The 12,244-nt window shown below is 40.3% G+C and overlaps 1 protein-coding gene across 2 annotated transcripts in view; it reads left to right on the top strand.

Moving 5' to 3' along the window:
• CDK19 (cyclin dependent kinase 19) overlaps positions 1–10,743 on the top strand; it is a 133,057-nt gene extending 122,314 nt beyond the window's left edge. For both annotated transcript variants that reach the window (XM_055809932.1, XM_055809931.1), the window contains 2 exons: positions 2,520–2,786; positions 6,453–10,743. In XM_055809932.1, the coding sequence (XP_055665907.1) occupies positions 2,520–2,786; positions 6,453–6,584 (399 nt within the window). In that variant the 3' untranslated portion in view covers positions 6,585–10,743. The remainder of the gene's footprint in view (positions 1–2,519; positions 2,787–6,452) is intronic.
• The last annotated feature ends 1,501 nt before the right edge of the window (positions 10,744–12,244 follow it).

The following is a 12,244-nucleotide window of genomic DNA, read 5'->3' as shown; positions in this document are numbered from 1 at the left end:
TTTGTTTCTTTATGATGTTGTTGCAAGTGAAAGGATTTTTTTTTTTAAAAAAGTGTTAGTTTCTGGTTTGTTTATAAAACCATATATATCTGTATAGTCCTTTGGAAACCCAGAGGAGTTCTCAGTGTTTGTTTATTTGGAACTTGCATCTGAGTTGAATAACCTCTAACATAAGCATCCGTTCTTTGAAATTGTTAGTTGTTAGTCAGCAAAGCTAAAATGAGCATTTGTAAAACAAAATAAGAAGATTCTCTTCTCCTTCAGATTTTGTTAGGCAAGTTTCTGCTGGGGATTCATTTCTAGGTAGTACTGGAATTTAATTTTGGTAATTTGTGCCTGAGAGATGACACATGATAATATGTTCCTAACTGTAGACCTTCAACAAGTTTATTCATTTAGGAACCACCATGAACTAGACCTGAGGGCAATTTTTTGCTGATGTAAGCTGGTTCTGTGCACTAAGGTGGTGCAGCTAGACCCCAGCCACAGTCTGACAGGGGGGATCTCAGTCTCTGCCCAGGCAGTAGCAGTAGTAGCTGCACAGAAGAGCAAGTTCAGAGTAATCAGGTACATTTTGTGCTGATATCCAAAGTGTGAAACACAGGACCTAGGATAAACTGTTGTCTTTATTTGTGAGACTTCCTGCAAGATTTGTTTACACATAACAAAATTTCAGGTTTTCAGCTCTCACAGTAGCAACCACTTCATTGCATCCAAACACCTCTGTAAAAACACAAATTTCAGAATTCTAGCACAAATACCACCTTAGTTATTGGTGTTTGTTTTCATAAGTGAAGCTCAAACCATTACGAAAAGATAAATTGCTTCTTAACAATTTGTTTTTACAAGCTAGTAACTTCTAAGATTTTTGAAGTTTAAATCTCCTGGGAAAGAGAATCTGACTGAGATGGGATTTGAGGACTACAAGCAGGAGGATACATCGTTGGTTTTGCTAAATGTGAAATGGAAATGCAAGCCACTTCTGAGTCCTTGAAGATGCAACACTTCTTTGTAATCTTAAATGAAGACATCATTGCAGATTTCCTCTGAATTTATCTTGGGAGGCCGTTGTGATGAATGGCATAGATACAGATCTTTTATGTCATTTATCTGAGGTAACTAAATGCCTTTTAGTGATTGGGGGCATCAAGAATTTTCTGCTAGCGGCAACTGGTTGTCATGATTTCTGAGAAACTATTAAAATGTTTTTTATAAAAGGCTACCATACTAAAGCTTTGATAATTATATAAGCAGGTATTCTAGAAAAAAAAAGACTATCCTGAAATGTTCCCTACAGTATACTGGGGGGGAAGGTAGTAAGGTTTTTTAATTCAAGCCATGACAATTGTAGTTTGGTTTTTTTCATGATGAACAAGGGACATATCTCAGATTTAGAGTGAAATCACTTTTCTTTGCAATTCTTTTATGTGCTTTAGTGCTCTGATGGAGGAGCCATCCCTGGTACTCAAAAGCAGACAAATGAGTGGGCTTTCCATGTAGTTCTCTTAACTAGAGAGGGCAGAGCTGCACTCTGCTGTTTTCTAACGTTCCTTCCAGTTCCCTCATACTCTCTTTAGTCTGTAGCCCGCTGAAGCCGTAAGAGTACAATGTCTTTTGCTCTTGTGTTCTCCTTAATTTTTTTCTTCCTTTTGTGGCACTTCTCTCTCTTTGTCTCTCTTCCTGCTGCGTCCCAGTGTCATCTTAATTGTTTGGCTTCTCTTCCTGTGCTGGTTTTCTCCTTCCCTTGCCAGATTCTTCCTTCAGCTGTTCCCTCCTCTTTTGTCTTCAACTGTTTGTCTCTGGTCAATTTCCACTTTTCTGCTATTTCAATAAGATTTTCTGACCCTATACATAGCACACCATGCTGGCCCATATTCCCAGTATACTGGTCTTTACAAGGTACTTAAAAGCACAGGAGAGCAAAACAGTAATGAAACCTGTTCCTGGTTCTGCCACAGAATTTCCTCACAACCTGGAAGAAATTACATCATTTCTCTGGTCTTAATTTGCTTACTTTTCTGGTAGTAATGCTGCCAGCCTCCTTCAGGTTACTGTAATGTCATTTGTGAAAGTTTGAAAAGTGCTTTTGATTCTGAGTGAACAAGGTTGTTGAAGCACTTAAAATAATTCACGGTGGTTAACGTCTGCTGCTGAGCACTAGTGAAATTCTGGGGGGTTTGATTCAGTTCATTTGGTGATTACTGTTTTATAAACGGTTCCTTCCATAGCCCTCTTGGAGCGCTTGGCTAGCTGTAGGAGGCACTAGACTGTCCTTCCAGCTTTAGTCTAGCTTGCTTTGTTAAAAAAGCAAAACGACCACAAATGAGATACCCCCACAAAGCATGCAAGCGTGTACTGAGGACACATTTCTCCTGACACACAGCTTTGCTGTGTTTTCCCATCAAGCTGGTGGGCCTGCCCCCTTCTCCACAGGCACCACGGTGCCAGGGCTGACAACTCCACAAAGCTCACAAACTAGTTCAGAGCAAGTGACCGTGTTGTGTTGCTTCTTCCCCTAGAATCAACAGCAGCAGAACCAACATCAGCAGCAAACAGCACCTCAGCAGCAGCCGCAGGCAGCGCCGCCGCAGCCACAGCCGCAGCAGCAGAACAGCGCCCAGACCAACGGGACAGCCGGGGGTGCTGGCGCGGGAGGAGGGGGCGCGGGCGCAGGGCTCCAGCACAGCCAGGACTCCAGCCTCAACCAGGTGCCTCCAAACAAGAAACCACGCATAGGGCCTTCAGGCACTAACTCAGGCGGGCCTGTCATGCCTTCAGATTATCAGGTATCTCTTGAGTTTTTGCTGCTTCTGATACACTAGGGCCAAAATATCATTTCCCCCCTTCCCCGCTGCAAGCGCAGATCATGTTTTAATGAATTTCTCATGTAACCTGAGCAGGCATGCTATGATATATTAGATAAAAATGTGAGGTCAAAGGTTTAAACTAAAAAAGTTTTATTCTGTGGTTAGTAGTTTTCAGTAGAGTACCGGTACCTGTTGTATCTGCTGCACCCTGTGAAGTGTTGAGGACTAGTACACTCCAGGAAAGCACATAAATATATGCTTAACTGTGTGTTTGAGAGTAATCTTACTGAAGCCAGTGGAACTATTTCATGCATGTAGATGCTCCATTAGATCAGTTTCAGGGTACTTGGCTCTTGGCAGTATTAAATCCCATGTGAGAAGCAGAAGTTAGAACAGGCTCTCTCATTTGGTTCCTGCTTCATTTTACCCCATGTCATCACATGCACGGGGTGATTCTGTAGTTTATTCTAGTATCTTGCTAAGTCTACTTCTAATGTTAAAGAACAAATGCACGTTAGCACGGGAATGATACTTCAGTTCCATCGGTATGATTCATGCTGAAGTAGGGCACAGAGAGACGCATTGTGTTGTGACCGGAGTTGAATAGATTTCATGTTTTCCAGTACAGTAGCATTCATAAGCAAAAGCAGTATCACTGAATTATTTTTGGATTTGCATACTTGTTTTGCTTACTAGAATTACATTTTCCACTGAAAAATGTGGCTTACACTAAATATAGAAAGCATTGAATTTACCAGGATCTTCAGTACTTGTGAGCTTATACTTGCTGGGACAGTAATAAGTTGAAAGCAGAATAAAAAAAAGGTATCTATTAAAGGTAGATTTTAAAAGATGTTAGAGATTCTGTGTGCTGCTAACATTTGAGAGGCTCCCACCTTAGCAAATGGTCATTTCAGGCTGCTTTAAACTTAAATTAACTAACTTTTTAAAAACCCAGCTCTGGAGTTGCCTTGACTTATCCCTCCAGACCTTCTCCATAGACAATTGATTTCTCAGTGCCAGACATTTTTCTCCCGTTTCTGTTTTACTCTTAATTACAAATGATCATGAAGGCATTGAGGGCAATTTAAGGGTAAAGACAGCTAGGTTTCTTTTTTGAAAAGTTCCAGACAGGCTTGAGGCCTGGACAGATCACTGTAGCTGTCTTGACTACACAGTATTTATGGCTGCCCTGTTTTGGTCTGTATTTTGAGGACTGGTGTGCTGCATTTGATGATATCCACTATAGAATCCATATACAGCTCTCTAAATTGTTGGCAAAGTTCCTCCTTACAAGTTGCTAGCAGTTTAAATATAAGTGTTTTTCACATTGTTAGATTATTATTTTTTTTCTGCCCCCTATGGCTCTTTCCTTCTAAATTTTAACAGCACAGGCATCAAAGCGATGATCTGTTTCCCTTGTGTCACTCACGAAGTTGTATGGTCTGATTATCCGTTTTTACACTTGCCTTTGGCTATCTGCCCTTAAATTCTAGCTGACTGTCTTCTGTTCCAGAAAGGAATGTCTGCAATTTGTCCAAGTCTGACTTCATTAAAAACAAATTCTCTTCTGTGGAACAAAAATAAGCATGGGCAAGTTAATGCATTCTTGTAGTCTTATGGCATTAATTTTAATCCATTATATCTTATTCAGAAGTAGAAGGAAGATTCCCTTTGCTTTGAGTTTCATTTAGCTTGTGATCTAAAGTCTCAGTTGAAATTTTTTTACAGTTCACCAACCTCAACATACATTGCTTCCACAAATGTCAGCTTGAATTCCTTGTTGAATTTTACTGAGCATTCCTTAAGTGACCTTGGGTGTTTGGCTTAGCATGGTGAGCTGATGTTTTTCATCCAGAACAAGTTCCTGTAAAGTCACGGTATTTATCACAATTCTTGTTCTTTTCTGTTAGAAGTTGCAAAAACTTGCAGAATTTTGAGACAAATTCCAGGTTTCAGATGCTCTGTTAACAATCTAACCATGCAGGCCAAGCATAATCTGGTTACATACCGTAACAGCATACATACCGCTGGGAGACATCTCTTCCAAAGCCAGCGTGCTGAGCTGTTATCTTCCAAACTGACCCTCACAAACAGGTGAAGTTACTACGTGCAACTATTAGTTATATTGTTATTATACTGATACACAGAGGTCTGCAAGACTGGATCGTTATCTCTCTCTCTCTCTCTCTCTCTCTCTTCAGCCTCACTGTGCTTCACCTTGAAAGCAACTTCCATATTCCTACTTTAGACAGAACACAGAAAAAGTAATGGGATAGTTTTAGGGTTTAGTGTTACACAATTTATTTAAAATTGTAAAGCTATGTACAGAAACAAAGGGCAGAAGTGTTTTATGCTGCCTGAACTTTAGGTTCCTGCTCTTCACCATCCCAGTGAAAAGCTGTCAGGAGGTTTTCATAGCTCTCCTGGTTGGGATCCAGTGGCTAGATGAGACCCCTGACTGGGGTATTGCCTCCGCTGAGCAGATTCTTCATCTGCGGAGGATGTGGTATTCTTACGGACCCACTGTCTCCACGTGATTTCCATTCAGAACTCAAACTTCTTCAGAGTCTTTCTGTACTCATAATCCTGATATTTAATCAGAATGTAGGTTCTTAACACTTTTCCTAGATGATTGCTGTTGGCCACAGTCTTGCCGATGACCCTTCGACGCAGCCAAGTAGAACCATCAACTAGACAGTGAACAGAACTCTATTGAATGGCTGCCTGACCCTGCATTTAACTTGACTGGAAACAAACTGTTTGCTGACTGCAAATAGTTTTGGGGTGGTTTTTTGTAGACTTTCCTTTCTTGTGGGCTGGGGTGGGGTTTACCTTGCTAGAGAGTCTCCTGTCCGTTGAGCAGTACTTTTCATGCAAAATGATTTTGCAGCTTGCATTATTATGCAGCTTTACATTATTGCAGCTCATTGTTAATTCTGGACAGGGAATGGATATGGTAATAAAAGGGAAAATTCAGCTGGCTGGAGGTCACAAGTGATCCGTGAATTTGGCTTGCTGAGCTAACATCCCAGACACTGGAGGGGGAAAGAAAACATTCGGGAAAAGGTGTTAGGTTATTGCGCACACACACGCCCATCTTTAAGCAATTGTCCAGTAGTAAGGCAGCAGGTTGAAAGGCTTACCTGAAATTAAATTATTTTATCTTACTGGACATTTTTTCATTTATATAAATCGAGTAACTCTTAGGTTTTGGTTGGTTTTTTTCTCAGGAACAGAATAATTTGTTTATCTGTAACATAGTATTATCTATCTCAAAAAGGGTTTGTGGCCTCAGCCGTTTGGTTTTGCATTAATAGCACCTAGAATAATGATAGCCATAAGTTTAAAGAAACAGTTGAATTTTGAAATGGAATTGCTCTTTCTTGTTATTTTCCTTCAAAAAGTGGGTGTGTAAATGCTGTATTTCTAGGTGTCTGCCAGTGACCTTGTGTATTTTGTGTGCTGTGGTAAGTGATTGCATATCAGGTTGATTACTTGGTTTATGGGAGCTTAAACAGTAACACTGTCAGCTTCTCCAGCAGTCAGATTTTAATGAGCTTCAGAGAGGTTCAAAGTTTCCTGAGCTGCATAGTACTGACAGGCTGGTTTTCATTCCTCTGATCCCGCTCTCTTTTCCTGCAGCACTCCAGCTCACGCCTGAGTTACCAAAGCAACATTCAGGGATCTTCTCAGTCCCAGAGTACAATGGGCTATTCCACGTCATCTCAGCAGAGCTCCCAGTATCACCAATCTCATCAGTCTCACAGGTACTGAGAGGGCTAACAGGCTGCACTTGGAAAGGAACAGACTAAAAGCCAGAAGACTCCAGCAATATGAAGTTCATAATGATGAGAACCAAAAATACAAACTGTGATGCAGAATCAAAGTTCATGATGACAAAAGGAAAACTTCACTCACTGAAGACTTTCCCCTCCTCCCCCGCCCCCCATCCCTTTATCGCCATAAAGGAGATTCTCGTGAAGTTTTCCTTCCTCCCTGCCCTTGCATGTGCTCCATTGTGGTTACTCTAATGACCCTTCTGATCTGAACCCAGCACTTAACTTCTTTAACCTTTGGAATTTTGAAGGATTCCTGGTGCACCTTCCTTATGCTGTAGTGATTGCCATAAATCTGTCTTTTCAATCTCTTTGATGGGATTTTAAAGTTTTAAAATCTTGAACTCCCAGGCTTTCAAGCTTGTATATAGTTAGTTTTATACTAGGCAAACCAGTTTAGCTATACAGGTATATTGCACCTTTTTAAAGCACTATGTTATTTTCACAGGATATTACTGTTTTGCTCATGGATGTCAAGAACAGCAAAATTTTACTGTTCCAGAGTATTTTACTATTCTGTTTTTATTAGTCTAGTTTTCAGGCGAGCTCTTAAAAATAAAAAAATTAAAAAATAAAGAAAATTTAAAAAAGAAAAAGGAAAAAAAGAAAAAAACCCACCCAAGTCTCTGCAGCAACAAATATGCTTCATGCTACTGGACTGAATGCCAAACAGAAGATTGCTGATATTTCTTAACTCATTCACATTGAATTCTTGAAATCACAGTGATCATGCTCTGACTAGTTTTAAATTAAGCATTATTTTAAATGAAACCAGGACAGTCACATAAAAAAAGAGATGGTTTCAGGATCTGCTGGAACAGAGGAATGGAATGTCTTCCCAGGCTGGACACCAAAATAGTCAGGAAAATGTATTTACTGCCCTCGAGTCTCAGTAGGATTGTGGATGATGGGCTTGTTTTTCTGTTAAGCAGCTGATTAATGTATGTGAGAGTTCTATAAATTTAGCTTTCTTTCACATTCCTGAGTCAGTTTTCTAAATATAAAGGTGACAGAAGTACTACGACTTGCGAAAACAAATGCATTTAATCATTTTTTTATGTTAGAATTAATAATTAAGAAAAATTATTGTGCAGTTTGAAAAGCATGTTGAAGACTTTTCCTTTTTCATGTTTATAATACATATTCTGTGTCCCTCACATTGCTGTGATTAACCCAGATTAGTTACACCAGATGGGCTTGATTGCACTGAAATGTTTCTTTTTCCCTAGAGCAAACATGTTTTGATTGTGCCTAAGGACTGTAAGTGGATGGGTAGCTGGCAGAAAATCCCCAGTAATTAAGCAAGAGTTCAGAAGCATAATCAGAGGATTATTGTCCAACTTCTGCAGCCACAGTTATTCGGAGAGACACAACATGTAATTTGGGACAGCTTTGTTTTTCCTTCAGCCTTCAGAAATAAGGCTGGCTCTTGTTGCAGAAAACCTGGAAAAATGCATTTAGAAAACTATTAGCAATGTAACATCAGTGAGCTTCTACAACTGGTGTCCAGAGAAGAGGTGAAGTGAGAAGAGTTTATATGTAAGTGGCTAATGTTACAGGCTTTTAAACTGCAGCGTGTTCTCTTTTGTCCTGTGTCCATACAGAAAGATTGTATGTACCTGTACACATTCATCCTGAAGTTGTGATCAGACCTAGCAAGGCGAGTAAATCTGTTTGCTCTGAGGAGAATGCTTTTCATCACAGCTAGACACATAGGTCTTTCTACTGGATTTGATCTCCCAATCACCTTTAGTGTCCCCTTAGTCCTCAAACATAAGTTGTTTTCATACCTTTTGGGAGCAGTCGGCTTGCTTTGGCCACATCTACCATCATGTGGGTTTGACAACACCCATCTTCTCTGGAAAGGCAACTACAACCTGCTTTTGGCATCAAATGGGTGAGAAGGTGGTGAAAATGAAATGAAGCAATCTGAAGGAGAAAATTATTCCTGGAAAAAAATAATCTCCCAAAGGATGCTTTCAACGTGTAACCCTTGAAATGCTAAATATTATGCATACCCTGGTAGCCTCTTTGAAAGAACAGATTTTAATTGTTCCTTTATTTTATTTCATTGAGTCTGGGGTTACTTCTTTCCATAATGTCTCACCTCTTACTGGTTAGGATGAGGTACCTTTGAGCTAATGGATATTTGGCCAATGCCGTAAAGTAACATATTTTGTATTTTGGTGACTTGAATGTCACATTTCTGGAAATTAACCTTTGGTAGAGTAATTTTTGTCCCCTCCTGTTCTTGTCACCCTTCTGTTCACTAAAAATCTTTTTGTCTTTTCCATTATAGTTACCTAACGTTTCTTCTCCCTGCTGTGACCTGCAGCTGATCATCAAAATTCATGTAATGTCAGGAGGTGGCAGAAAGACCTATTACCGTATGGTTAATTAAGGTGGACTCTTGTGCCAATAAGGCAAAATCATGGTGTAGGTTAATCTGTATTTTGAGTATGAAACTTCACAGCAATGTAGGGTGCTTTAATTGAGTGAGCTTCCAGCTTCTAGCGCGACTGCCATGACCTCTCTCTAAGCTGAACTGGTGTTTCTGCCTTGGTTAGGTCTGCTGGATGACCACGCACTGCTCCTCTCTAGCTTTTGTGTGCACACGAAGCCAAGCTGACTGACTTGGTTGCCTTCAAACTCACAACTGGGAGGAGAGCAAATAAAAGCAAAAGTGTTTGCTGCAAAATGTAGGCTGTGCACACTCTTCTAGTTCCTTCCTGATGGTGAAATAGTTCACCTTTTCTTGGGAGCGTGACGCACGTTGCTGGGGTGGGTGGCAGTCGTAGTGGAAGAAGCCTTGCTTTCCAGGGCTCATCGCGGGAGGTACAAACGCTCTGCTTTCGGAATTGGATCGTGCAGTGTGTCGTGGGAAGCCAGGACCATGTCATTTTTATGTTCTTTTTTGCCTGTACAGTTTCATTAGTACTCATAGCTCTGTCTCTGCCCATAACCTTTACACCCTCACCAAAGTGTTTCACACCCCCACCAAGAGAGGCAGGTGACGCCAGCAGAGTTCTCCATCCCACCCGCCTGGTGGGAGAGCGGGCCACCGAGTACAGCTTTTCCTATCGTGGCTCAGAGGAAACAAAACACGTGGGGAGTGAATGGGATGAGCAGCCTGGCCCGCATCGGTGAAGTTTATGTAGCACAAACTGCACAATGAAGGAAAAATATAGGGGAAGCTGCGAGTCCTGCACTGTATCTGTGACACTGTATCTGGGGAGGGGGAGGGAAGAGCATTCATAGCGGGGGGGTGGTGGGAAGCTAGAAGTGTTGTTCAAATATGTATAATATTTTATATAAACATAATAAGCTTAGTTCCCCTTCATAATCTTCAGGAATGGTACTTTAACATCATTAAGCAAAGAATTGTTTTAGGATTAAATAAATGTATTGTACATAAGGCCATACGTAATCTTCTAAAAATGTCGCCAGACAGGAGCGATGTGTATTACTATATGAAAAAAAAGTCCTTAATGCACTGTTATCTCCTAAATATTTAGTAGTAAATTAATACTATTTAATTTTTTTAAAAATTTGTCTTGTGTAGACACTAAAAAGTATTACACAAAATCTGGACAGAACATGTCCTTTTTAACAGCAATTTAAAGAACTTTTTATATATGTAAGGTAGTAACTTTTCAAATTGTTCTAGTTGTATTTTCCCATGTTTACTATTTGTGGAAGTGTGCCTGTCTCTATTCAGTTATTTTTTTTCTAATAATTTCATGCACGCATCTTTCATTTTTGTAGTTTTCATTAGAAGTTACTGTGTATGCGCCTCATGCTGCCACAAAACTTTGCCGCTCTAGATCTGTGGTGGCCACATTTGGCAGTGCCTCTGCCAATGGGCTAGCAAAACCACAAAGCAAAATACTTGTTTTTCATTCTAGAGTTGAGAGTTTACTGCTTTTAAGTTGTCCTGATGTCACCCTTGAAATGACTGTTAAAACTAAACTATGAGTTCATTGCATTTATTTTATATTCTTGGTTGTAATGAAATGGAATTGACTTTGCTTCAGTGTGAATTTTTTTAATAAAATAATATACATTTGTAATAATAATAAAAAGTTCAAATCAAATAAGCGTGCTGAAAAGTTTTTGTAAACATTGGCTTTGGGCTACCAAGAGGGAAAATATAGCCCACAAAATTGCAGTTGTAATTATATTCAGGATGTTTATGATATACACCACACAAAACAAAGCTTGCAAAACCTCAGAGTTGAAATTACAGCTTTTAAAATGCCCACGAGGATATTCATGGGTATGTGTCTATCAAAATAGAATGGAGCCTTATGGAAAACAGAATCAGTGGAGTGGTTCTCTTAGGTTTTGCCCTCTGCTTAAAAGTACTCTGGCATGCCACACTGATGCCCTTCTTGAGATTCATTATTACTTGTGTGACAATCCTATAGATGTGTCTGCTGGGGGGGGAAAAAAAAAGCAAGCTGGTTTACTGCATTTTAAAACTAAACATCCTCTTTTTCCTCCTCCTGGACCTTAGCGGATTTCAAGTGTTTTGGGTGGCAACACGGAAAACATGAGCTAGAGCATATCGGTGAGTTTTCAAAGTGGGGTTTTGTGTGCTTTGCTAGTTTGTGTGTTTCTGTTCCATCTAACCGTTGTTTCACAGATGGACGGTTAACTTCTTCCAAAAATGTCACTTGTCTTCTCCATAACAGTTGCATGGGTAAGAATGGTTGGGATTTGCACTACCAATCACATTAAGAAAGAGGTTTCCATTTCTGATGTGCCCTTTGCACAAGGGGGAGAACAGAGTAGCCTTTTGCCAAAAAACTTAGTCTGCATCTCGATACCTCATGGATAGAGAGCTGTTGCTTCAGTCTCAGCACAAACAGCATCCCCAGCTCTATAACCCTCATAGTTTGCTTTTTGCTTCTGCTGTCCTGTTTGTTGGTGGGATTCGGCTTAGTCAGCAGCCTTGACTCGGATGTCCTTCTGAAAACGTCCTATGTTGGCTCTGTCCCAGTCTTCATTCTTCTGCAGCATCTCTCACTGTTCTTCTTACCTGGTCCTAAAATTTAGTCCAATCCATACAGCCTCATCGTACTGACCTGAATTATGGTGTCATCTCTCTTTCTGTCCTTGACAGCCAGACAGCTTGCATTTCACAGCCATTCAGAAAGTTGCAGAGTAGGTTGTTTATTAGTCTCTTGCCTTGACTTGTAAAGCTGCTCTCCTCACTCGCACATCACGAGCCTGCTGTTACCCCATCTCTCTTATTCAGGTTATCTAAGTTAACTCCGTCTGATCATCCCACCAGGTCAACCTCTAAACCACCCATTTTTAGATTTCAAAAAAAGCTTTTTTATGCTCTTTTTCCAATTGTTTCAAATTCCTGAAGACCTGTTGCATAAATCTCTGAAAAATTCCCTCCTAGGTGCCTTCTGCATCCTTCATTAAAACCCTTTGGCTTTGATGTCTGCAGAAATTTAATGTTTTAAGCTACTGGTGTGCTCTAAGTCATACCTACTGCGAAAACTCCCAGTGTTTCATTACGCCCTCCAGTCTATCTGCATCCATCACCTTCTTGTACACCCGTTGTAAGCTGCCTGAGACGGGAAC

The sequence above is a fragment of the Falco peregrinus genome, chromosome 7 (genome assembly GCF_023634155.1).
Source record: "Falco peregrinus isolate bFalPer1 chromosome 7, bFalPer1.pri, whole genome shotgun sequence".
In the NCBI taxonomy this organism is placed as follows: Eukaryota; Metazoa; Chordata; class Aves; order Falconiformes; family Falconidae; genus Falco; species Falco peregrinus.
Note: the sequence above shows the minus strand (reverse complement) of the source record. Positions and strands in the feature narration are given on the sequence as shown.